The sequence below is a fragment of the Esox lucius genome, chromosome 19 (genome assembly GCF_011004845.1).
Source record: "Esox lucius isolate fEsoLuc1 chromosome 19, fEsoLuc1.pri, whole genome shotgun sequence".
In the NCBI taxonomy this organism is placed as follows: domain Eukaryota; kingdom Metazoa; phylum Chordata; class Actinopteri; order Esociformes; family Esocidae; genus Esox; species Esox lucius.
This window is the reverse complement of record NC_047587.1, coordinates 42,692,758-42,720,389: the sequence shown is the minus strand read 5'-3', so window position 1 is coordinate 42,720,389 and position 27,632 is coordinate 42,692,758. Positions and strand designations below refer to the sequence as shown.

The 27,632-nt window shown below is 39.9% G+C and overlaps 1 protein-coding gene across 4 annotated transcripts; it reads right to left on the bottom strand.

Annotated features, from left to right (window-relative positions):
- Window positions 1-1,785: 1,785 nt before the first annotated feature.
- prr5l (proline rich 5 like) lies at window positions 1,786-27,632 on the bottom strand. Of its 4 annotated transcripts, XM_010898171.3 has the most exons (10): window positions 27,531-27,632; window positions 21,904-22,023; window positions 20,757-20,897; window positions 19,333-19,413; window positions 14,431-14,479; window positions 12,689-12,746; window positions 8,605-8,696; window positions 8,186-8,320; window positions 4,703-4,823; window positions 1,786-2,843 (listed from the first exon to the last, which is right to left on the bottom strand). In XM_010898171.3, the coding sequence occupies exons 3-10, from the start codon at window positions 20,873-20,875 to the stop codon at window positions 2,473-2,475; spliced, it is 1,026 nt and encodes a 341-aa protein (XP_010896473.1). In that variant the 5' UTR covers window positions 20,876-20,897; window positions 21,904-22,023; window positions 27,531-27,632; the 3' UTR covers window positions 1,786-2,472. The 4 variants fall into 4 exon arrangements, with proteins under 4 accessions (XP_010896473.1, XP_010896474.1, XP_028970778.1 ...); XM_010898172.3 differs by lacking the exon at window positions 21,904-22,023; XM_029114945.2 differs by lacking the exon at window positions 27,531-27,632 and having other exon boundaries at window positions 21,904-22,189.

Below are 27,632 nucleotides of genomic sequence, written 5' to 3'. Positions count from 1 at the left end.
TTGAAGCTCATTTATGACTGCATCTAATACTTTTTTTGGGGTTAAAACAAATGTTATTGAACAGAGCTTATGTTGTAACAACTATTATGTTAACCCAGAATCTGATCTGTCCCCTTTAGCATCACAATGTGACCCAAGAGTGCAATTACACTGCTCTTTTGGCTATTCATTCACGATAGAAAACACAAGAAATGCAACAATGTTTTAGTGGATTTATTTTTGTTTCTTGATTCTTAGCTGAAAGGGGCCATATGTATTGATCATATGATTTTTATTTTGCTACGAGCATAAATACAAGCATAAATAACCATTTGCAATGTCAGCAGTGGCAGCTGAAATCGTCAGGTATCGTCTTGATCTGCAACACAACCAGGAGGACTTTGTACAGGGACAGCAACAGTACTTTCAAGCCTGGTACTCTGCAGGTGTGGGCCAGGAGACAGGGAACGTTTAGAAAATGCATTCCTTAGATCTACAAGGATTTAGTGAAGGAGAACTGAGCATACTCCCCCAGCAAAATAATAAAGCAGCGTAAGACCTTGGGGCTATTTCAAAAAACTATTTTGTTTGAATACATGTTGAATATTGATGGTCAGGGGACGTGGACAGAAAAATATTTTGCCATGTACTGTATGTAAGTGTGTTGTTTGGGGTCAAAAACAGAAGCATGTGTAAATAACTACCTCATACCTACTGGAAATATGCTGGTGGATCTAGGGTATAATAGTGCTATTTTGCTGACACAGGTCCATGGGTTTTTATGTTTGAAAGGCACATTTTTCTAACCCCCAATGTAATAATGTAAATTATGTCAATGCCTCATCACACCAATTACAAGTTGGAGACAATGTAGAACTGAAAAATCAAATCTCACCAATACTTCTTTCTAGCACACTGAATATTCAGCCATGGTGTCATTGGTACACACATCCTCGGACAAGAGCGGATTCTCTAAAAAACTATCACGATTAAGATTGCATAGTGCAGACTCCAGACCTACCACAGTAAGTCGCTAGAGAGCAAGAAAACTAGACAGCCCTAAATTGTTAGAGTACTGGCAATTCCCATATCGGTGTTAATTGTATTACACCCCTTTAAAGGGTCATGTGGTCAATATTAATTGCACTGTTTATTTTTTTAAATTAATCCACAGAACCCAATTTACATAACAACCACTGTTAACATTACGATAACTACAAGGGTACTGCAACTTTCATTTACCTTCAGCTATATAGGTCAAATAAACTCACCTGGGAGAGGCTTAACCAGCCTGTGCCTGAAAGCCTATTACAAAAAGACTGGCATTCCTTGTAGTGGTTTCAGGCTATCCCAGGAGGGGATCGGCATCAAGACTATGGCTGCCAAAGCTCCTTATCTACTCCATAACCCTGAATAGATCAGAGGTTGGTTGCAGTCCATGCACAAGGTCTGTCACGTGCTCGCTTGCTCTTCTGGAGTAAGAAACCAAGTGGACTTTCTGTGATTAAGGATTAAGGGATTACAAGATTTCAGTTGTCAAAAGCATACAAGACTGAGATATAACTTCCACTTTTCCCTAAACTGTATACAAATTGGAAGCTGCCACATTGGGGAACAATAAGGGTTTAGCTGTGCATAAAAACCAAATGGCGTATTTTTTTCTTGCTGGTACAGTGAAAAAACCTTTGGTTACAGATTAGATGCTCTAAGTGCTTGTCTATCCATGACCAGGGATAAGATCAATAACATTTTAAATCTGATTAATTTGGGAGTGATGTACATGTATATTAAAAAAACAGAACCATGTGCAGACATAGGTATGACTTTTATTAGTTAAAATATTTTTCCATAAAACAAACTGAAATAAACATTGTAGGACCAATAAGATCCCAGTTTAAAACCTGTACATGCTCAAAGTTGGTAGTATAGCCTTACATAGCTGTTGAACTGCAGGCTTCTCATCCCAAAATATATGTACCGGAGCTGCTACGCCATTGGTGTAACACAGAGGTAGCGCAAGTTTTCGATAGGTGCAAGACACGCAGATTTATATAAAATAGTCTGGAAGCACCATTTCCCTCAGATCTACACTGGCAAGCTGCTCATGCATTCAGTATAGCAAGTTGAGTGAATTACAGTTGGAGCATACCAGTTCTACCTGACGCCAGGCCAAAATAGCCACTTGTTACACATTGCCACCAAATTACTACATGTACCACTTTTGTTAATAGTAGCTTGCTGGTTAAAGTGTTCAGTCACATTATCCACTGCACTTCAGATCAGCAGAAAAGTATTTTGTGGTTAAAATCCCTAAATCCTGACATCGCTATATGGTAAAGCCTTTTGGTGGAAGGGTCTCCTCCTCCGATGTATACACCAACCTACCCTCCCCCCTCTTCTTGTTCATCCTCCTACAACTCCAGGATGATTTTCATCCCATCAGAGCCATCAGCTATCAGTAACACCAACGGCCCTTTCAGCCACTTGAAGTGGTTAGCTAGGGGCAGGGCAGCCGACGTCAGCTAAACTCTGCTTTCGAGACTGCCCCACCATCCCGAGCGGGGATTCCACGATGTCCGGCTGGCTGGAGAATGGCCGGGGCCCGTGTGACACCCCATTCACGACACCGCCCCCGCTGTCCTCCTCCATCCCGGGATGCATCCTGCCGGAAGCGGAGAGCAACCGTATGTCAGAGTGAGCGTTGGCCACTGTGTGGCGTCGCACTCCTCCAGTCTTCTCCAGGTAGGCCTCCCCATCCTGCTCCACCAGGGGTGCCAGGGAGGAGGAGTCAGAGGCATGGTGATGAGTGACACTGATCTCAAGTCGCGCCCGTCCTCCTAATCTTGAAAGGGGTGCACGGCATTCTAGGGTATAAAAAAAGAGAACGCATGTTCTATATATTTCTCTGTACTATGGTTAAAAGTAATACAGTAATTTTTTCCTCATAATATTCTACAGACATTTTGAATTGACTAAATGCTTACTTCAATCCAACTTTTATTTTTTACTTTCAGTCAAACATTATCCTTTTGATTCCTGTATTCTCTGCCTTCTTGAGGCTTAAATTGAATTTTTTCCCTATTGTGTGACCAAATGAATTACATTATTGGTAATTAAATTGAGTCTTGTGTATGGAGTTTGCAATTAATGAATACAATGCTTTCTTCAACAGTCTTAATAAAAAAAAAACATAACCTGCATGCTCTTGTTTAGTCCTGTCAACCATTTGATAAACGCCTTTTAATTGTATTTTTAACATCTTTTCAACCACTTTTCTTGTTAGAGAAGTGGACCTGTATAACTATAGGTCCCGACTTCATATCTCCTCGCAGGCGAAGCAAAGTACGCATTATTAATTATTCTGTATAGACGAAAACTTTGCCGGCTAAACCCATTAGTATCTACATTATGGTAAGCCTGAAATAAAACAGTTTACGGTTATATTGCGACTGTTTCTGGGGGATTTTCGAAGTATGCATCCGTGCATGCGTTTTGGGTCAGGATAGATAAACACATTTGCTGGCTACAACATACAGTAGTTACGTTACAGTAAGCCTTAACTGAAACTGTATATGGTTATATTGTGACTGTTTCTGGCCTGGAAATCTTCAGTCTCGCTAGCAATTGCTCAATTCTTATGAATATTCCTAGGAAGTTAGTAGATACTAGTAAGCCTATTACTGGCTAATAAGCTGTTAAAACAGCCAGTGGCAAAAGCAATAGAGTTCATAGACGCTATGGTGGAGGTAAACTTAATAAGAAACGTTAGTCAGCTCAATGGAGTCTAGTGACTGCTGAAATGTGTAATGCCGTGGCGTAGTGGTTAAAGACAGTGCCTCTCATGTGGAAGACCCGAGTTTGAATCTATTGAGAGCAACGACATTTATTAATTATTTCTGGTAGATTCCCTGAATCTCTTGTCTTTTCACTCAATGAAAAAGTTAGTTATCGTCGCCTTTATTGATAGTTATTACAAACGTCATTCACGAATGAAAAGTATTTTGTTTTGCCATGAAATGAAATAGCTTTGGAAGACTTGCTAGCAATTGCTCAATTCTTATGACTATTCCAGTAAGTAGGTAGATACTGGTAAAGCTTATTACTGGCTAATACACTGTTAAAACAGCCAGTGGCAAAGGCAATACATAGATGCTATTTGTGGTGGAGGTAAACTTAGTATGAAATGTTAGTCAGTTTAACTGTATCAATGTCATTCACGAATGGCCAATTAACTCTTAAAATGGCCAGTGGCAAAAGAGGATTTGTTCAGGAGAGACAACAGGCTGTACTGACACCCAGCAAATGTACAGCTCCGTGCTGTTGAGGTTAACGACAAAGCCTTTCATGTGGGCGACCCGGGATCGAATCTTGAGATGGCAAAACTATCTATTGCAGGCCGGCTGAACTAGGGTTGCCTGGTTTATTGTTTACAAATGAGAGGTTATGGTCACTGAAAATGGCAATCACAGAGAAGATTTGCAGGATTCAGGTTGGTGTTGATTTGCTGTTCCATAGAAAGCTTAAACCAAACAGCCTGATTACCGCTTACAAGGTTTACTCTCCACACAACCAGGAGTATGTGAGCCACAGTAAGTGGATCACACATTCTCCTTCTTATTACAAACCTGGTGAAATTGAGGTGTAGGTGTATTCTCAATTGTTTTGAAAACAAATACCATTTAAAGGTTTGTTGTATGTGATATTGGACTATCAGGCCTCTCACCTATGAAGCAGTTGCTGTTGCTAACATGGAGGACGTTCCCAAGATAAGGCGAGATGATGATCTCCACTAGCTCTTCCAACTGATAGTATTCTTGACTAGGCCCGTTGGGTTCATGAATGCCCTGTGGATCAATGCAATGACAGAAACATTGTGTGTATTCATTTATATGCTACATTTTGCAAAAATAAGAAAATATAATGAAACAGGGAGATAAGAATAAATGTTTTGTCAAACAGATTTTTTTTTTACATTAACTTCCTCAGACATATGCTTTTATATATACAGAAAAAATTAATAAATAAGTAGGATCATTGGCTGGATTCAAACCCACGCTGCACCAGTAAGAGGCTTTGACAGCTGGATTAACCTAGGTCACCCTCAAAGAGTAAATCCCTCAATGTTTTAATCTGTTTGATTCTGTTTAGCTCAATGTTTTCACAACTAAAAGTTTTTTGGTTGGAATGAATACACCTATAACAGACATACTTAGTAAGCAAGGGATGATGCTGTACACAGAAAACTAACCCAGAGGCCTCACTTTGTAAGATATTGTTATGTTCATTCACCACAGATCTAGGCTCTGACAAAGTGCCTGTAACTAATTTGTTTAAAGCATGGCGCGAGGGCGTAGGTTAAATTCACATCCAGGGCCAGTATACAAATGTATAAAAAATGTATGCACTAAATACTGGAAGCCATTTTGCATAAGAATATCTGCTAAATTACTGAAATGAAAATTGCACAGATATCAATACAATTGATGCACAGAGGTTTAGATACTACATACGTGGATATCAAAAGTCTAAAAATCCTTATTGAAAATACAGTGTTTGTTGATGTAAAGGCTGAAATCAGTACAAATCATGACCAAATTTCTCTGTATCGTAAGATATTTTAACCAACAATATAAAAAAAGGGGATGTATCTGTTCAAATATTTAAACAATTACATTCCAAATCAAAGTGATTTGCTGTCAACTGAAAATAATCTAAGTGATTCAAATTGTTCCTATACAAAACCATCTGTACCTATAGGGTTTCCGTGAAGATTTCTTGATTGCATTCTGCTGAAATATCTACAAGCATATCCAACAAGCAGCTAACAAAAGAGCTATGGGATCTTTTTTTTTAAAGGTAAAGATCAAGAGCGGGAATTTCTGACAAATTTTTTTTTCAAAATATATAGAAATGTGTGCAAAAAACAAATCCATCTCCCAAAGCCATGTGGGAAAATGTCAATTACTTTTTGCCATAAATTCCTAAATATACAGTCAGACCTCTAGTATAATGTATTTGATACAATGCCGATTTTGCAGGTTTTCCTACTTACAAAGCATGTAGAGGTCTGACATTTTTATCATATGTACACTTCTACTGTGAGAGACAGAATCTAAAACATTAATACAGAAAATCACTTGGTATGATTTTTAAATAATTAATTTGCATTTTATTGCATGACATAAGTATGTGATCACCTGCCAACCAGTAAGAATTCCGGCTCTCACAGACCTGTTAGTTTTTATTTAAGAAGCCCTCCTGTTCTCCACTCATTACCTGTATTAACTGCACCTGTTTGACCTCGTTACCTGTATAAAATACACCTGTCCACACACTCAATCAAACAAACTCCAACCTCTCCACAATGGCCAAGACCAGAGAGCTGTGTAAGGACATCAGGGATAAAATTGTAGACCTGCACAAGGCTGGGATGGGCTACAGGACAATAGGCAAGCAGCTTGGTGAGAAGGCAACAACTGTTGGTGCAATTATTAGAAAATGGAAGATGTTCAAGATGACGGTCAATCTCCCTTGGTCTGGGGCTCCATGCAAGATCTCACCTCGTGGGGCATCAATGATCATGAGGAAGGTGAGGGATCAGGCCAGAATTACACGGCAGGACCTGGTCAATGACCTGAAGAGAGTTGGGACCACAGTCTCAAAGAAAACCATTAGTAACACACTACGCCGTCATGGATTAAAGTCCTGCAGCACACGCAAGGTCCCCCTGCTCAAGCCAGCGCATGTCCAGACCCGTCTGAAGTTTGCCAATGACCATCTGGATGATCCAGAAGAGGAATGGAAGAAGGTCATGTGGTCTGATGAGACAAAAATAGAGCTTTTTGGTCTAAACTGTAAATGAGAATATTCCTCGAGCCGTGGGCCACATGTTCATGTATTACTGTAAATTGCAATTCCACTACTGATATGTAGCGAGCAGTGTTTCTGTCCCCTTAAGTATTTATGCCTAATTCTGTGGCATTATTTTCCCAATACTGGTCTTGAATTCAAGTGTTGCACTAGAAAAGTTGCTTTGCTTTGCTTTCACACTTCTGCACAGTTCATCCCAAACCAGCTCGATGGGGTTTAAGTCTGGAGAATGTGCTGGCCATTCCATGATTTGAAATATACTGTCTTGTTCTTACCTTCTAAGGTAGCCTGGAAGTATGTTTTAAGTCATTATCCTGCTGTTGGATGAACCCCTGACCAAACCAGAGAGTATTACATGGCACTGCAAAATGACTGTAATGGCTCTGTCCATAGGACCTTCTTCAGCAGTCCATTAGCAGTACTGCTTCCTGCACTACAATACTGTCCAAACAATGCTTACGAGGGTATAGTTATGCAGTCTTTTCCAAAACAGCTTTTATACAGACAGAGGCTTTGTAGGAATTGTTTATACAGACAGGAATTGTTACCATCAACTTTCAAGGCTTAATTTACTTCTATTGCAGCAGAAGAGCTGAAAACTGTTAAGCCATTACTCCCTGAATACAAAAACTCTGAAATGTACATTATTTTTCAGTTTTGGTACCTGTGGCGGTTTACCACTTAGCTTGGTACCATTTCAGGTTATTCACTGTACTTGAACTGCTTACATTTCAATAAAGAATTGAAAAATGGGGGTGTTCAAAAACCTTTGACCGGTAGTGTACATCTCCAAAAATCAAGATTACTTAGCACAAAACCAGTTGCCGTGCTCAGTAAGCTGAAATGTAAAATGAATTACACTTTTCAACATGAAAATGTTCCCAAGTATAAAGTCAAAAGGAATTGCTTTTCAAAAAGGAAGATCGATGTCCTGCAATGGCCCAATCAGAGCCTGGACCTCAATTCAAAATCTGTGCACTGATCTACAGAGAGCTATGCATAGGAGATTGCATCACAATTTGACTTAGCTTCAACACTTTATCAAAGAAGAGTGGGTTAAAATAAAGAGAATACAGCTGAGCTAGGTTTGAGCATTCCAAACAGACATACTGCTGCAATCAAAGCAAAATGGGCTTCCACAAAGAACTACTTGAAGGGTGCACAAACCTAGGCAACCAATTTATAGCTTTTAATGTTTTTCACATAAATATTGTTGATTACAAGATGTTATTAGAGGAGAAAAAGGTCCTTGACCAGCCCCCCCCCCCCCCCCCAACTATGTTACACATCTCACACAGTGACTACATAATGATGATTGAAGAAGAAGTCAACTTGCCTGCAAGATCAGCAGCATTTGTGTGATGGCTGGGGGGACTGTAGCAATGGGTAATATATCCTCTAGCGAGAGCTTCAGCAAGACTAGATCCCTGAAGCCAAGTAAAGCTATCTGTCTAACGGTCAGCTCCTGACCCTGCAATTAAAGACATGTTGAAATTAGTCCACCAAATTTCAGCAAAGAAAAATGAAAAAATTACGAAGGTGAAGGACAAGAGACTATGATTGACAGAGGGAAGGATATATAAAAGATAACCAACAGTCATCCCGTCAATTATTATAAACAGCCGGTTTGGGAATCAAGCCAGGATTAATAACTTGATATTATCAACCAAGGCTCGCGGAATTTATGCCGACCTCTGATGACCTGGTGGTTGGTTTATTGGCTTAGTGAAAAAACGGGCTGTATGCTAACAGTACCTGTACAGGATAGAATATAGCCTGAAGTGTTGGCAAGGTCTCAGTGAAGAATCTCCCCCACATCTCAGACAGGATCAGGAGTTGACTGTCAACTGAGGAGAAAGGGATGAGACCAATTAGTTGTCATTAGATGACACTATGACAACACTACTGTTGTTTGCTCCTTGGGGTTTAAGGCCGGGTGTTTCTGTAAAAGCACTTTATGACAACTGCTGTTGTAAAAAGGGCTTTATAAATACATTGATTGATATGATTGATAAATTGATTGATTGATTTATGACAAATGGAATGGATCAAAGTACTTTTACAGAGCCAAAGTCTGAAACTATGAACAGGAGGAAACAATATGGCACTTGGCTATTAATATCTGAAAAATAAAACACAATTGCAAATTTGTATATGTGTTGTTTGTGCAATCCACTGCCTTTTTGGGTCAGATAAGATTCTGTTCAGTGTTATAGTGTAGTCTGGTGGTCTGGACCGATACAAATATAGCTGCAGCAGGGGTCTGAATACGACCCACTGCTCTTTAAACAAAATCTCTATACTACCTTACCTTAGGCCTAAATATAAAGATACAAAATGATTTCCACTAAGGGACAGACCGAGGCCAAATCATTCTTTGTTGGTGTTGCGGGTGCCGCCTCGGTGAAACAAGCTCCTTGTTTAGTCACTCCAAATACAATAAATGCATTTTAAATGAGGAAAAATACATAATCTCCTATAGCATTCATACAATAATTTAGGCATCATCCAGGTAGTGTAGACTAGCTAGAAGGGGGTGTGGCTGTTGATTAATGTGCTCACATAGTGCTGTGTATCTTGAAATGATAATTTTTGTACCTTTTTCTTGTTAAATTTCACCCCAGTTTTACAGGGTTCTTGGATGATGCTTGTGGACTGCAATTTGAAACAGTGCCAAAGATTCTGAACGTGATCAAACTTTGACTGAATCACTGTTGGACATTCACCTTGTCTCTTTAGCTTTGGCTTCCAACTGACCACAAAACCTTTTCCCACATTACAGCTGGGCAAATCTTGCTGTTAGCATTTTTTGAGTAACAGTTTCATTCTTGACAACCTCCAATAAAGGCCAGTTTTAAGCAGTGATCTTAATACCGTTGATCGGTGCACCAAGGCTGAACTCCAAGCCACGGAGATCTGGGTGGTGCACAGACCCCAGGAAGCCCCCATTTACACTACTGTTCAAAAGTTTGAGGTCACTTAGGAATCTCCTTGTTTTCCATGAAAACATACATGAAATTCATTGAATATTTGAGTATGAATAGAACATATAGCAACATGAATAGGAAAGAGTAATTGACAAGGTTAGAAATAAATCTTTTTAAATAATAACTGTGTCCTTTCATCAAAGAATCCTCCATTTGCAGTATTACAGCCTTGCAAACCTTTGGCATTCTAGCTACCAATATACAGTGAGGGAATTGATCCTCCTGCTGATTTTGCAAGTTTGCCCACTGATAAAGAAATGATCAGTCAATCATTTTAATGGTAGGTTTATTTGAACAGTGAGAGACAGAATAACAACAAAAAAATCCAGAAAAACACATGTCAAAAGTTTTATACATTTATTTGCATTTTAATAAGTGAAATTAGTATTCAATTCCTCTGCAAAACATGACTTAGTACTTGGTGGCAAAACCCTTGTTGGCAATCACAGAGGTCAGATGTTTCTTGTAGTTGTCCACCAGTTTTGCACTCATCTCAAACGGGATTTTGTCCCACTCCTCTTGGCAGATCTTCTCAAAGTCTTTAAGGTTTCGAGGCTGACATTTGGCAACTGTACATGTGCTTTCTTGAGCAGGGAGACCTTGCGGGCGCTGCAGGATTTCAGTCCTTCACGGCGTAGTGTGTTACCAATTGTTTTCTTGGTGACTATGGTCCCAGCTGCCTTGAGATCATTGACAAGATCCTCCCGTGAGGTTCTGGGCTGATTCCTCACCATTCTCATGATCATTGCAACTCCACAAGGTGAGATCTTGCATGGAGCCCCAGACAGAGGGAGATTGACAGTTCTTTTGAGTTTCTTACATTTGCGAATAATCGCACAAACTGTTGTCACATTCTCACCAAGCTGCTTGGCGATGGTCTTGTAGCCCATTCCAGCCTTGTGTAGGTCTACAATCTTGTCCCTGAAATCCTTGGACAGCTCTTTGATCTTGGCCATGGTGGAGAGTTTGGAATCTGATTGATTGATTGTTCCTGTGCACAGATGTCTTTTATACAGGTAACAAGCTGAGATTATTAGCACTCCCTCTAAGAGTGTGCTCCTAATCTCAGCTGGGAGACAGAAATCTTTCTGATTGAGTGGGGGATCAAATACTTATTTTACTCATTAAAATGTAAATCAATTTAGAACATTTTTGACATGCGTTTTTCTGGATTCTAACTGTTCAAATAAACTTACCATTAAGATTATAGACTGATCATTTCTTTTTCAGTGGGCAAACTTACAAAATCAAATCATTTTTTCCCTCACTGTATGCTGCTTCTGGGTGATGTCAACCGGAATCACAGTGTCAATTTTCACTGTTATGTTAATGAAACACAGTTGTGTATTTTGACGAAACATGGAGAAGCCCCAAAATTAGCTACTTTAGAAGCACGCGTTTTAGATAAGAAATGGATGACAGAGAACTTCTTGCTTTTAAACTCAAGAAAAACAGAAATGCTCGTTTTAGGACCCAAGAAACAAATGCTGGCAATACTCGGCCCTCATTTCAGGTTGGTTGTGGTTGGTTGGTGTCCCTTTGGTTGGTGCTTGGCAATTTGGGTGGATTGACTTCCTGCCTGTTGGGCCCTGTCTAGGGCCTCCCCTGGATAGGGCCACAGTGTCACTGGACCCGCCTGTCTCAGCCCCAAGATTTTACGCTACCATATTAATGTGCTAGGGGGAGTAGGGTCAGTTCTCCTCCAATGTAAATCCTTGTAAACCTGAGGAATACACACTCAAAATGTTCTTGTCTCCTGCCGCCGTTCGAACTTAGGAGGACATGAGGTCTTGGCCCACACCTCCCGAGTACCAGGCTCTAAAGACTTGTTGCTGCCACTGTCCAAAGTCCTCCTGGCTGTGCTGCAGGTCAAGACGATACCTGAAGATTCCAGCTGCCAGTCTGATGACCTGTTGTAGGAGGAAATTGGTTCTAATCAAGAACTATCCAGGTATGGTATGGTTTTGCAAAAATGAGTGATAGCCTTCCTTCTTCAAGATTCCTTTTACCGTGTACAAGTCTCCCACATTACCACCAACAAAGCACTAGACCATAACCTCCACGATGCTTGACAGATGGCAGCAAGCACTCCTCCAGCATATATTCATTTGGTCTGCGTCTCACAAATGTTTGTTGTGTTCCAAACACCTCAAACTTAGAATCGTCCGTAACACTTTTTTCCCAATCTTCCTCTGTTAAGTGTCTGCATTCTTTTGCCCATTTCAATCTTCTATTCTTTTGGCCAGTTTGAGATGTATTTTTCTTTGCAGCATCACAGAGTCACCTCTTCACTGTTGATGTTGAGACTGGTGTTTTGCAGGTAGTATTTAATGAATCTGCCAGCTGAAGACCTGTGAGGTGTCAGTTTCTCAAACTACACACTATAATGTATTTGTCCTTCTGCTCAGTTGTACACCAGGGGGTCCCACTCCTCTTTCTATTCTGGTTAGAGCACAGAACAGCGCAAACTGGAACTATTACAAAGTGTTGTACAAAGTCAGCAGTTCTCTTGGCAATTTCTCGCAAAAGGATAACAGAAGAGAATAAGAAAGCCAAAACTGTTATGCAACATTTTCTTTTTTGTTTTGGGTCTATACTCCAGCACATTTGATTTTAAATAACAAACAGTTATTAACATCCATAAACTGTCAATTGTGTAGGAATAAAAAACCCTGTTATTATATTATACAGAGTTCTTTCAGATGTATAAAGATTGGCCATGTAAAATGATACTTATTTTGAATTGTGGCCTTGGAGAAATATCCTGACTTGCTGGTACAAAGAAAGTACCAGCTATAAATACAAAGTAGCCCATTGTTTTAAATGACTGATTAAGCTAACCACACACTTACCCTCATAAAGTTGAATCTTTTCCAGAATGTGTGAAAGGCCTTTGGTCAACAGTTGATTCTTGAACAAGTCACAATCAAGAAAGAGGAAATGTTAGAAACTTATCTGATTTCAAATTCAAGGAAACAATATGTTTTAACTTGTATTCCAGGGCAAAACTGCTGAGGAATATGAATTCCGATCCGCATTCATTACTGAGGGCACACTGTGCATTTTCATACAAGGGACATCTGGTGTGCAAATTACATGCATCTCACATGCCAGGTGGTAAAAGGTCGCGGAGAAGTTCATTTGCATCCTATACAAAACATGTAGAGAAGGGTTTTAGCCCTGTACCCGCAATGTTGGGAGATTATGGGGAAATGCCCAGACTAACAGATGAGTAAACAACAGTTCTCCTGTCACAAAATAGACTTAATCCAAACAGTATGTTTAGTGTAAATTTCACTGTTTTTCTTGATAAAAATCTCAAAATGATGTGGGTAATTTCAGTAGTGTGTAAGCATATTCCTGGTGCAACATAAAGCAAAGAAAATGCAAAGGGTTTAAGTGAGAATTAACCACCAAACCTTGGTTAACCTTTTGGATGCTTCTGATTATCTCCTGTGTTTGTGATTTCAACAGGTAAGCTGAACTGAGAACACTGTGATTTATAACAACAACCTGGAAGCAATTTAGGTTAAATGCCTTGCTTGGGCACAGAACGACATAATTTTTTTTCAGCTTGCCAGCTCAGGGATTCAGTGTAACAACCTTTCAGTTAGTGGTCAGATGCTCTAACCACCCTGCGATCTTGCCGCCACCACTCTGACATTATGGACTGTCTAGGATGTTTCTGTACAGACCTGCGATCCAATTTAGGCTCTTACCAGTGTCCAAATCTGCCTTTCAACATGTATACGGGTACAAGTTTAAAGGGTAACTGACAAAACTATGCACATTTCTTTCTTCATGACTTTTATTTTGTCAGTGTTGTCAACACCTTTTTTCAACAACTTCAGTAAGTGACAGTAGTTCCTAGGCAGGTTATTAAAGACATCAAAATTGTTCCTCTGACCAACAATGGGTGCATACACAGCAACATATGATGAAATACTTGTACATAGAAAAAAAACAGAAAATCACCAATGTGTACACACAAACAGATAACATGGAAAGTGGCTTACAAACGACTAATCGCTAGGGTTTGTGTTCACACACCTGATCGTTCTTCAAGTCCTTAGGTTAATTGTGGAAGAACGGTGAGTACATTTACGTGTCTAAAGGCGATGTGCCCCTTACACGAGAGGTTCTCACAGAGAACAACGTCTGACTGAAAGGGCTTTTTAAGGAAACTATATAGTCACCTCTCATGGCAGATCTTCCACCTACTGCCATGGGTTTTCTGTTTGATAAATACACTCAGTGAGGGAGAGCCTAATGACGTAAGATCCTGAATACAAGACATTGCATCATTGTACTCTATGTCACAAGAGTTTGTTTTGTTTGTTGCTTACCAAAAACAGTCCCCATTTATTTTTAGTCAAATTGGCTCTTGTCAATTCAGCTGACCTCTGCAAACACATAATTTGAAATGAATAGTGCCCAATTTCATAGATATAAACTAGATTTGCAACTTCCAGTCAAACGTTGGGACACTTTTTGTCTGGAACTGAACATTATATTTAGCAAACTATTACCTTAAAAATGTTTCCATGACTGGAGTGCTGTACAGAACATGGAAAAGGAGAAACCACAAACATACCTGGAAGTACTCTGTGATGAACGAACCTAACTCTGTCTTGAGGAGCCACCTGTTAATACATAGAAAAATCTATCAATTGTTTCAATACCCATAAAAAGTATCTTTTGGGGGGTATTTTTACACTGTACTTGACAGGAAAGTGTGAAAAGCTGAATTTTGCTGATCCTTGATGTCTCCTTTCTCTCGCTATGAATCCACCAATTCTTTAATCTATCAAGGCATCACAGGCACCTCCCTCTATGAGGGCAGCCATTTCCTTGTTTCATTTCGCACCAAAAAAATGCTGACTTGCTTGCAATCTAAAACATATGTAAAGCCCTAATGCTGTCTTTTCAACTGTATTTTAAAATTGTCACAGTATATTTGTGCTTATGTATACTCCTCATTTTTTCTTTTGTGTTCTTTGTCTCTTTACCATATACAGCACCCTTTGTAAGTCTTTTTAATAACATTTTTTTAACTTTTATTAAGAGGCAAAAGATTAGATTATCTGCTTTCAATTCAGATTATTTGTGATTTAGAAATAAAAATACATTTTAAACAATCATCCGATTTTAAGCACCAAGTACAACTTTTTTTCTGGTTAGTCAGATGTGTTCTGTGACAAATCATGTAGACATAAGAAAACTCTCTCTCTGTAGTCTTGATGAAAGCCTTTGTATTTGTCTTTAGAATCTGCTATTGGCATCTATCAAAATGAGGAACAAAGAAGTCTCAATAAAAGTAAAGGTAGCCCTTATGAAGCTGAAAAATCTATCATACAAGGGTAATAGCAGAAACAATAGATTTACAACTTTAAAGAGCCTTAGCAGCTAACTAGATTACCAGCTAGCAAAATCTTTTGGTTCAGAATTCCTATTGCTATAGCTTGTTTGGCCTGTGGCATAACTATAACCGAGTGAACAATTTAATCAGTAGCCACTTCATCATTTACACATGCTCATTTGGGCAAAAAGTTAATCATGTGGATGAAATTAAATGTTTAAAGCATATAGACATAGTCAAGAGTTTAAGCGGTTGTTTTAGGGGAACACACTTGATCTATATGACATTTACTGTGGTATGATTGCTGATGCCAGATATGGTGGTTCCAGCATCTCAAAACAGCTGACCTGGAATCTTCATGCACTGTAGTCGCAGGGGTCTCCAACACTTTTCGGGTATGAGAGCTTCTTGGAAATGTCACGAGATACACTTTTGTGTATTGTCATTAAGCACATTATTTTCCCTTCCTTTGCAACTTTTCTTTACACGCTTAGTGTACATTTGTCCTTGAATAGCGAATCTGGCCTATTCATTGCTTCTAGCTTCTAGCAAAAGAGGAATGTTTAGGTCTTCGGCCTACTGCTGCATTAATTTAACAGTCCCCAGCTTAAACGGTACCCAGCTTAATTACTGCCAACTAGCCAACTACATCTCCATGAGCGATGTTCATATTTGCAGTTTAGCACATTCCCAGTATGGCTACGATCAGCTGATGATCAAACGCATGTTCCCTCAGCCATCAAGATAGATAGGGACAACTTGTTATGCATTTGCCATGTAGTATTACATTTTGATTCTTGAAGCAACAGTGGCTAACCTGTAATGTGGTTGGATAATTTCAAGTAGTTGCGTGCCTGCAATGTCTAAAGATTTTAATTTTTTTTCAGTGAAATGATTTAAACTGCTTGCATGTACTTAAGATTTGTTTTGCAAGATCCTCATGGAAATGCATTGCAAGCGGAAAACTACTCCAAAACACTTTTAGTATGGTTCGTACTGCTAAAAATATTTAGCAATACAAACCATTTCCATTCATTAATTTGGACCATACTTGTAATGCTAATTACAGACAGGGACAGAGCTGAATAATGGATTAATTGAAAAAAATTATATGGGCCTTCTGGAATATCTCTTCGTAAGTGAACTTTGAGAAAAATATGAATTTTGGACGAACTATCTTTTCAATGTAAAAAATTAATACCTGCGAAGCATGCAGAGTATTATTATTATTATTATTATTATGGGCTATACCACAAAATAGAAGCACATTTATATCAAGACTGATGACAACAAATTCCTTAATAAATGTTTTGTAAACCATCTTATTTCAATAACACATCTGACTGTACATGATCTGACATGATCTGGAGAGGGGTGTGGGGGGGCAGTGTCAGCAGGCTTTCCAGATCGGTGGATTTGGCCGAATTCAAACTGGCACTAGCAAACTATTTCCTTGAACCTCAACAAGCTATGTGAAGATAGGTTGTTTTGCCTAGCTTTTTTAAATTGCTGCTAGTTTACATTTATGTTTTGCTACAGTTTTGCTTTATATATTTTTAAATGTCTTAATTCTTACTACATGCCATGTCACAAGAATTTCATTGTGCAGGATGACAATTTGTTATTCGCGGAATTAGAACTTCTGGATTTCCTTTGTTTGTATTTAGATGTCGATTTCAGCCTGCTTGTTTGCCTGCTCGTGGATCTTGAGTTAATTAAATTCTACCCGCTCTGCAATTGGGACAATACCTCTGCCTCTCCAAATTTGTATGGTGGGCGAATCAATGGAGCAACTTCGCCAACGAGACAATTTTTGTGAGGACCATTTCAATACAGAGGATCGTGACCCACATTCACTTAGAATAGGACTAAAGGTGAATGCAATTCCATTAAGTTACCCAGTTCAAACCATGGAGACAAGGCATATTGTAAGTAATACTTCCGATTGCCATGTTATAACACACAAATGACACATTGCCTCCGGATATTCTGGGCAAGGGTTGGGGATTAATCTGTTCACCATCACCCCCCATTTAGCTGCTTTCCAGGCTTCTATTCAGTCAATTCATCACCTGTGTATTATAGTTAGAACACTTAAGGCTCTATCCCATTTTTCTTCCTCGTATTCAGAGTCAGACATAATATATATGTATTTTCCTTACTCTCTCAAGCAAATACACTCACCTAAAGGATTATTAGGAACACCATACTAATACTGTGTTTGACCACCTTTCGCCTTCAGAACTGCCTTAATTCTACGTGGCATTGATTCAACAAGGTGCTGAAAGCATTCTTTAGAAATGTTGGCCCATATTGATAGGATAGTATCTTGCAGTTGATGGAGATTTGTGGGATGCACATCCAGGGCACGAAGCTCCCGTTTCACCACATCCCAAAGATGCTCTATTGGGTTGAGATCTGGTGACTGTGGGGGCCATTTCAGTACACTGAACTCATTGTCATGTTCAAGAAACCAATTTGAAATGATTCAAGCTTTGTGACATGGTGCATTATCCTGCTGGAAGTAGCCATCAGAGGATGGGTACATGGTGGTCATAAAGGGATGGACATGGTCAGAAACAATGCTCAGGTAGGCCGTGGCATTTAAACAATGCCCAATTGGCACTAAGGGGCCTAAAGTGTGCCAAGAAAACATCCCCCACACCATTACACCACCACCACCAGCCTGCACAGTGGTAACAAGGCATGATGGATCCATGTTCTCATTCTGTTTACGCCAAATTCTGACTCTACCATCTGAATGTCTCAACAGAAATCGAGACTCATCAGACCAGGCAACATTCTTTCAGTCTTCAACTGTCCAATTTTGGTGAGCTTGTGAAAATTGTAGAATCTTTTTCCTATTCGTAGTGGAGATGAGTGGTACCCGGTGGGGTCTTCTGCTGTTGTAGCCCATCCGCCTCAAGGTTGTGCGTGTTGTGGCTTCACAAATGCTTTGCTGCATACCTCGGTTGTAACCAGTGGTTATTTCAGTCAAAGTTGCTCTTCTATCAGCTTGAATCAGTCGGCCCATTCTCCTCTGACCTTGCCCACAGGACTGCCGCATACTGGATGTTTTTCCCTTTTCACACCATTCTTTGTAAACCCTAGAAATGGTTGTGCATGAAAATCCCAGTAACTGAGCAGATTGTGAAATACTCAGATCGGCCCGTCTGGCACCAACAACCATGCCACGCTCAAAATTGCTCAAATCACCTTTCTTTCCCATTCTGACATTCAGTTTGGAGTTCAGGAGATTGTCTTGACCAGGACCACACCCCTAAATGCATTGAAGCAACTGCCATGTGATTGGTTGCTTAGATAATTGCATTAATGAGAAATTGAACAGGTGTTCCTAATAATCCTTTAGGTGAGTGTATATGTTGATTGACCAAGTTGAATATTAAAGATGAAAAAGTTAACTTGCTTTCTAGCTAGTGAATACTAACTTTTGTTTACTGTGTATACACTTATTCTTCCAGAACGAAAGCGTTGATTGATACAATTGTGAACAAAAGGAAGTAGCCATTTATTTAAAAATAATTATATCATGAAAAATAAAACATTATTTAGAGGAACACAAAATCATCATGTTCTTTGAGGTAAACAACACTACTTGTTTTAGTGCAGAGTGTTTTAGAATAGTTTTCCATTTGCAATGCAGCTTTGCGATAGGGGTACGTACAGTTTCCATTCTTGAATGTGTACAATGCTTATAACACTAATTACTGACTGAGACAGAGCCGAATAATGGATTGTTTTAAAAAATGACTATGTGCCTGAAGGACAAACTCGGGGTAAGGGGACTTTCACCGAAACATGATTATTGGACAATCTATCCCAAAAATGTGTTAATTCAGTATCCAAATCAACTTGAAGTGGAATCACTAAGAATTCATATTCTTATTCAAATTCATAGCAAGTCAAATTAATTAAAATTCCCAATAACTTTGTTGATGTTAAGGGGATACTTATTCATTTATTTAAATATGTTATAATTACTAAATACCTGTATTTTAATTAAATACAATATCATTCCTGTATTTCAATATTTATTATAATTCTCACAATTTCAGGATTATTTCAACCTCAGTGTGGAAAAAAATTAATAAACGGAAACCGGAAATTCAGCCTTACCTGATGCTCTCATTCAGGGTGTAAAGCTCATTGGACTGCAGCCCTCCACCCTGGAACACTTTTATCACAGCTGTCTGGACACTAAGGGATGAAAACACAGGCAAGAGTCTGCTCAAAGTTCAAAAGTGAGGGACATTCAACTGCCTAGTAAATTACATTTTTGCCAAGATCAGCAGTTGGGTATTTCAACATTTCTGAAGATGGCAATAATGTGCATTGATATTGATCACTTAAGTAAATATAAATGTAGTCATCTTGATAACTACCATATAGAATTTATGTTCCTCACATCTAAACATTCAAGACCCTATGGGGTTTCATCACATGTTTCATTGTGCAGCAAAGCTGTCCAAAACACACACCTTAAACAGGCAAATGTGTAGAGTTGAAGAAATTAGGACAACAGGGCTTGTCACATTTTACATTGGCCTTTTTTCTAATGCAAGGCAATCGGCTATTCAATCAAATGTCAAGTAAGCTACGTTACTGTGGAGTATTCTTCCATTCGTGGGGTAGTGAGACTGGGGACCAAGGACACAAACACCACACCCTAGACCCCCTGCACTGATGGACAAAGAGCACGACAAGCTCCCCAACAGCTACTCTGAGGTTTAGTGGAAGTGGCCCCTACTAGCATTGGCAATTCTATCTGCCCCATCCGCCTCGCGCAAAACATCCTGTCCAATGCTCTATTAACTTCCTGAGAGAGGTGACGGGCCGTCTGACACATTTCCATATGGAAATAGAAGAGCTAGCTCCCGTTTCCGGATTGAACAGTGTTTAAAACAGCCAGCTCAACTATATTATCCATGCCAATTAAATTCAGACTAGGGCTTTTGTTCCTGAGCACCCCCGCCCCAAAAGATCTTTCCTCTCCAACCCTGAATACTTACTGACAAGCCCCACAGTCTTTTTTTTTTTTACACACTTCCGAGTGGGATTCCAACTGTATATCTCCTCTCATTTCAAATCAGGTTCTCTTTGGACATTATAGGAAAACTAAATGAATATTTGAGTGCTTTTGCTAACGCTCTTACCAAGAGCAACATAAATACATTTATCATTGTTACGTGGACTGCGAGGGTCCTACAGTATTAGCCACTGCCTCCATTGCATGTACAGCTGCAGCGTAGGTTCAAATCAAATCCATTGTGCTTCAGCAAAAAACCTCTCACATACATCTTTCATGTCAAAATAAAAGTATATAAACCCGGAAAATTATATTCCCTTTTTTGATTGAGGGAAGAACAGATTAAATGGTTTGGTCAAACTGATGCCCTTTTGAAACGCAAACCAGAGTTTCTAATGGACAGTATGGATGCGCTGTCAAGGATGTTTAAAAAGAGAAATGCATTTCACACAGATGTTAAAGCAGTGTTGCAGGTGATTGATAGCGTTGCAGGTGATTGAGGAGGCACACTTACCTATTCCACACACTGGTGTTGGATAGCTGCAGGCCGGGCGTGCTGGCGTGGAAGCGAGCGAGGTCCGTCAGAACGGGTGAACTCATGAAGCGAGGGCGGGGCCGACGAAAAGAACCCATTGTGTCTCAGGCCTGTTAGGAGCTAATCATGGCAACTGGAAGGTTATGCCATTGCAGGGAGAAATCTAACGCAACTCAGGGAAAACTAGTGAAAGTCTACGCACAATTATATCTAACACATTTTCAACAAGTCAGTTGAGTAAAAAAAGTCCTACCAGAATTTTTGGTATTTTTATATATTACATTTATATATTGCTTTTTATTTAAGAGCATTTTTGCACTACCCTTTCAAAAACGATGACACAAAATAGATTTTGTTCATGCGTTATGATTCTATATTTACTTATGGGGTACTATGTTGAACTCCATTTGTCTGGTGAGTATTAGAACATGTTTGACATAAATGGCCTAAGAAATCCTTGATAAGTGTCACGGATGTGGAGGTAGGACATAGGCGCAGTAATCCATATGTTTTAATAAAAAGAAACCAGTGACGTTGGGCAGCAAGCCCAAAACCATAATGAACCGCACCGGGTGTGGCCAAACATTGAACTTAAGTAGGGTCACCAATTGGAGGCAACGATCTACACACCAAAATGGATAGAGGTGCCTAGAGGCACCACCTTCTGTCTGGTCCTGACTATGGCCCCAGCCCAGTGCAGAGACAGCTAGTAGCATAGCCAGGATATGAAAATGGGTGTTTTGTTAGGATTCCTTGCTTTGTAGCAAGGATGCAGAATGCAAATATACAGTATCACAAAATCTCAAAAAGTAATAGTTATCATATCTAAATAAAATAAGTTATTTGTATTGTTTTGTTTTATAAACTGAGTGGTTTCAATCCTGAAAGCTAATTGGCTGAAAGCGGTGGTATATGCTGATGAGTCAAAACATTATGACCACTCACAGGTGAAGCGAATAATATCGGTCATCTCCTTAGATGGTAAATCAAACAATCAGTTCTCGTAGGCACCTTGTTGGATGCAGGCGAAATATGCAGAAAAAAAGACCTGAGTGACTTTGACAAGGACCAAATTGTTATGGCCAGGTATGTGTAGTGCTCCCAGTCAGCAATGTTGAGTACCTACCAACAGTGGTCCGAGGAAGGACAAACCACAATCCGGCAACAGGATGTTGGGTGCCCAAGGCTCATTAATGTGAGATGGTAACGAAGGCTGTCCCGTCTGGTCCAAACCCGAAGGGAAGGTCTATTGTGGCACAAGTCGCAGAAAATGATAACGGGGGTTATTGGAGGAATGTGTCCCAAAACAGCGCATCGCAACCTGGTGCGTATGGAACCGCATACCCACAGACCAGTCAGTGGCCATGATGACCCCTGTCCACCATCAAAAGACCAGTCAGTGGCCATGATGACCCCTGTCCACCATCAAAAGACCAGTCAGTCAGTGGCCATGATGACCCCTGTCCACCGTCAAAAGACCAGTCAGTCAGTGGCCATGATGACCCCTGTCCACCGTCAAAAGACCAGTCAGTGGCCATGATGACCCCTGTCCACCGTCAAAAGACCAGTCAGTCATTGGCCATGATGACCCCTGTCCACCGTCAAAAGACCAGTCAGTGGCCATGATGACCCCTGTCCACCGTCAAAACACCAGTCAGTCAGTGCCCATGATGACCCCTGTCCACCGTCAAAAGGCCAGTCAGTCAGTGCCTATGATGACCGCTGTCCACCATCAAAAGACCAGTCAGTGCCCATGATGACCCCTGTCCACTGCCGAAAGTGCCTACAATTGACACTTGAGAATCAGAACTGGACCTTGGAAGAGTGGAAGAATTACACCTGATCCGATGAGTCCTGTTTTCCATCGTGATGCAAATGAATCAGAATAAATTGATCAGAAACAGCCAAAACCTTAGGCGTACCAAAATCATGTGTTGAAGAAATCAAGTACTGGCAACTGACCTGCTTGACCTCTAAAGGGGATGACTAAAGGGAATGCTTAAAAATATTTTTTTTTTTATAAAAAACAACACAGAATTGTCAGACGGGTCAGAAACTGTCTTCAGGAGGGAGGCATTGGTCTGCCAACCCTAACATGCACAGAAGACTTAACCTCCTAAACTACAGAGGCTGTACTGCCAGGTGCAAAAAACAGGATGGCCTAAAAAATACAAAGAAAGAACTTGTAGAGTTCTGGGAAAAGTTACTGTGGACAGATGAGACAAATATAAACCAGTAACAGAGTGATGGCAAGAGGAAATGTGAAGAGAAAAAAAAAGGAACTGCCACCCCAACCTATCTGTTAAATACGGTTGGGTGTTATGTTTTGTATGGCTGCCACTGAAATTGGCTCACTGCAACTGCTGATGGCAGCAGTAAGCTGAATTCTGAAGTGTACTGATACATCTTGTGTGCTCAGATCAAATAAATGCAAACTCATTGGAAGCCACATCTACTTGCAGCAATGCCCCAAATCACGACCCAACACATAATAATATGAAAGTATCCAGGAGTCTTACAGAGCCAAAAAGTGGAATGTTCTTGACTGGCCAAGTCAATCACCCAACCTGAATCGAATTGATCACATGACAGAAAGGAAAAATGCCCCCCAAAACTGAGCAACCAATATTATTTTACCTATGTCCAATGATTTACAGATGTAAGACCTGGCAAAGTGTCTTCTGACAACCATTAACTCTAGTGTGAATGCTTACACAATCAATACATCCTCACTGATGTTTTATTAATTAGGACATTTTTCAATAAAAAAACTGCATAGATGTATACAGTACCAGGGAATGTATGAAGTGCATTTCTGCATCTGATGCTCTAAAGTTTTTACTCCACTGTTAGGCCAAATGGATGAAAGACAGACATGGTGTGACTTGTGAAAGTTTCAGAATCAACCACCACTAGAGTGAAACAGAAATACTTTGAGAAACAAAATGTGTTAGTGGGTGTATATAAAAGGCAATTCCACTCTTACAGTAGAATGCTGAGATACAGATATTTCACTTATATATATATATGTCAAGTCAAAAATAAACGTAGCCTAGTTAAAAACAGCTTAGAACTATATAAACAAGAGTGACATTTACCCAACCTTTTATGTATTTTCAGGCATTTACTGTTTTGTTGATAGAGGAAGAACTGTGAACAGACAGAGGGCAGAGTGTGGTTGAACAGCAGTGTATATCAGATTTGAATCAAATTTGTGGTAGAATATATGTAATGGAAGTAGCAACTTTGACCACAAACACGTTTAACAATTTCCAACAACTTTTCCTGAACAATACATAGTTCGACATACACATCAGCATCTCAGCAACATTCTGCTATCAGGGAATTGCCCTACAGTACACCGCTCCAGTGAGAGTGACAGCAAGCTCTCAAATTGACTAAGCAAAACCATGGGGACACTCCCTCCCACAGTGGGTAGGCACGCCTACCTTGTGTCTTAATATGTGAAAGCATGTATCATTCTGAAAGCAGCTAGGTGGTTAACCCCGCTGTGCATTCATGTCAGCTTCCTCTCGTCCGTTAGCTTCCTGCCTTACCACACTAACCTGAAACCTCAGAACTGTTTACAGCACAAACAGTGCTCCAATGACAGGGCCAACAACAAACAGCCTGGGTTAGTTTGGTAGAAGGGCGTCTATGCTCTGCAACACAAGGCTAGTAATGAGTGCCTGTGAAAAACACCATGAAGACACTGTTTGGTGAGATTCAGTTTTCCAAACAGTCGGATGGATCGCTTGTGAGAGCTGTGAACTAATTATACATGGGGGCCATAGCACAGTCAATATGAAAGCAGGTGGGCCATGGTGCAGCTTTTCCGACTCAAGTCTCCCCACTGCCTGAGAAGAAACCGGTGAGCCCAGATGAAGTGGAGGCAGGCTGGTAAATGCCAGAAAACGTTGAACTCCGCCACATGCTACCCACGCACAAAATAAAAGCATGGATAAAAAAAAACACCCTGGTTCACCAAGAGTCACCCAAAGACTGGCACAAACACAATCCTGATACAAACATGTCTACAAGACCTAATGAGCACGCTTGCAAACTATACACTACACACATGCGTAGCGCACGCATGCTGTGCTCTCCAGACCTGACTCAATCACCCTTTCTCACTTTGTCAGAAATACAAAACATCTCTGAATACCTTACCTGATCCACTCTGTATAATGAGGGAAACCGCTGCAGGGCGCTACATTTTATGCTTGTGTTATGACCAGCTCAAAGGGGCCTGCGAGTGAGTAACATTCTGGTGCCAAAGGTGGTCCAGCTCTCAGAGCAGCCAGCCTCGCAAGCGTGGATTTGAATCCTGCATATTGTAGATCACACTCTCCTCCAACATTTCCTCACTGTCCTATGAAAATATAAAATGACTGCCAAACTATCAAAGATTTAAGAATGAATAGATGGAGAGTAGATTTGTACATGCCCTCAAGTGAATTGCTGAGGAAACTTAAAAGTTCCACAACAAAAACTACATTGAACAGCTGAAAATAAAAATTATTCTGCCATTTTCTTTCTCTTGTCTTTGCTCTCTGTGTCCCCTTTAATGCTGTCCCTTTGTCCTTTCAACTCAGGGTAGCTTGGCAACGCTAAATAAGTATTTAGTGATCGCCTTCCTTTCTCTCTGTTCCTCGGTTTTGGCAGGCCAGATGAAAATAAACAAAAGCATGCTTGTGTGCACTCACCCCGGGTGCTTCCATGTGTCATGATCCAAGAAGAAAATTAGAGGGAGCTTTTGCGGGGGTACTATGCAACATGATGTGTGGCCCATTGGCCACCTGGAAAGCCCTAATCCAGACTGTGCAAGTGGGCTACACTAAAATGCATATCTCAATACGTTAGTGGGATAACACAGATCATTAGTTGGCTTAATATGAGTTGATCTTAGCGCACAATGGTCGTCTTATCTATCAACCAAGCTAACACTACCCTTCACCGACATAGGTCCAACGTGAATAATGATGAGAAAGACATGGGTGACAGATCCAGTGCATCTCCCAACACAAAATGTGTATCAGAGCATGGACTTGTACAATGTAAGAAAATGTGTGAATGCCTTTAGAATTTTCTGCATGTCTTCATATACTTGAGAAAAAAGTGAACCGGATTAAACAACACCAGAACAGTTCTAATTATTTTTTCTTTATTGACCAAACTGATCCAACATTACATTTATTTGCTGGAAAAAGTATTTGAACATCCAGATGAAATATGCCCAATAAAGGGCATTAAAGTAGACAGAAATCTAGCATTTAGTCCTGTATTCTTTGCATGCAATGCTTGTACAAAATCGTTGGTTGCCTTACCAGTATTCTTTGGGTCGTTTTGCCCATTAGTATGGTAAATAATTGAATGGCAAATAATGTGTTAATTGAAAAACTGTGAGCAATTAGGGATAAGTCCCATGGGATTCGATATAGCAACTGGTCAGATGCCTTAACCGCTAGGCTACCTGCTCTATTAATATGATTTTCAGAAACATCTTATCTAATCAATTTAAAATAATTAAATAAAAATAAATCATAAACCAACCCCGCCCCTTCCCACAAGAAAAACTGTAAATGTAACTATCAAGTGTGTAGACATGCAAGCTTGTTGTCATTGCATGCACAGAATATTAGAGCAAAAACAAAAGTAGACTAAATAAAATAATATATCGAGCTGAATAATAACTCTTATTCCAAGAATATGTTACGTTTGAATAATTTCGTAATGTATCATACGTTTTGGTGGCGCACCTAACGTAACGTCACATATCATACGAAATCGGGTGCCAGGGATTTACGTAAAACAGTCTATGTAGGTTCCTGAGACCAGGTTGACATTTTAGACAAAAGTTAAAAAGACAAAACCAATGCTAAAGCATCCGTCTCTCACACCACATTTGAAACAGAGAATAATGCTTAACTTCAGTCAGTCTGGACTAAAGCCAAATAGTTATTGACTGAGAAACATCTGTTGGTTTCTCCGCGGCTCGTTGAATGTGGAGCAGTAATGTACCGTGTGCAGGAACTGTATGTTACAGTAAATGCAAAAACCACATCTATAATCCTGGAACCGCTACAGTCATGGGAAACTACTCAGTGAGGTTAATGCAATATAAAACGTTTAGGCTCATAGCGTGATGCTGTCTGTTGTTAAACTGGATTATGTTACTATTTTCGATTAACTGTTGTAGTCACAATACCGCGTTTCTATTTTTCGATAAATTCATTTTATAGGCTGAGCACCTGCATGCTATTGGATTGGCTACACCAAGACGTGATGTTTACAGTGACTTCACCTTCAGTCCGGTAAATTTGAATAGGTTAAATTAAAAAGTTGATATTAAACATTTTGGGGCATATAATGGATATTGGATCTAAAAGTGTTTCCCAGAGACGAGTATAGGACACAAATAGGCTAAAACGCCTTTAAAGACTACTTTCCATAAAGGTGCATACTGTAATGTAACAGCAGCACTAAGCCCTACAAAACGCAGGTGGAATATGTCATTCAATGGTTTGCTTGAATCTTCCAACATCAATAAGGTGGATAACATAAACAAGCGCTGACATGGGAAACAACTTTCAGATGGCAAATCAGAATCTCGAAGTTTTTAGGCAGAGAACGCAACTCTTACAGAAGAGAGACTGTCAAAGATAATATTGCTTTAGAAGTAGGACTTATTTTATTACATTTCGAGTTATTTGCCTTAACACACTTTTTGTCAACATTTAAACTGTATCTTACCTTTTACAAGCTCACGTGAACTAATCTTAGATGATGTGTCTAGTGTACGTTGGACAAGCGTCCTCTCCGCGACAATTTCTACCGTGTGATCAGTATCTGTAG

Coding starts and splice junctions, on each gene's coding strand:
- prr5l (XM_010898171.3), bottom strand. CDS start 20,875: ATGGGTTCTTTTCGTCGGCCCCGCCCTCGCTTCATGAGTTCACCCGTT. Junction 4,824..8,185: donor AAATGCTGCTGATCTTGCAG/GCAAGTTGACTT, acceptor ATTGATCCACAG/GGCATTCATGAACCCAACGG. Junction 2,844..4,702: donor CAACAGCAACTGCTTCATAG/GTGAGAGGCCTG, acceptor TTTATACCCTAG/AATGCCGTGCACCCCTTTCA.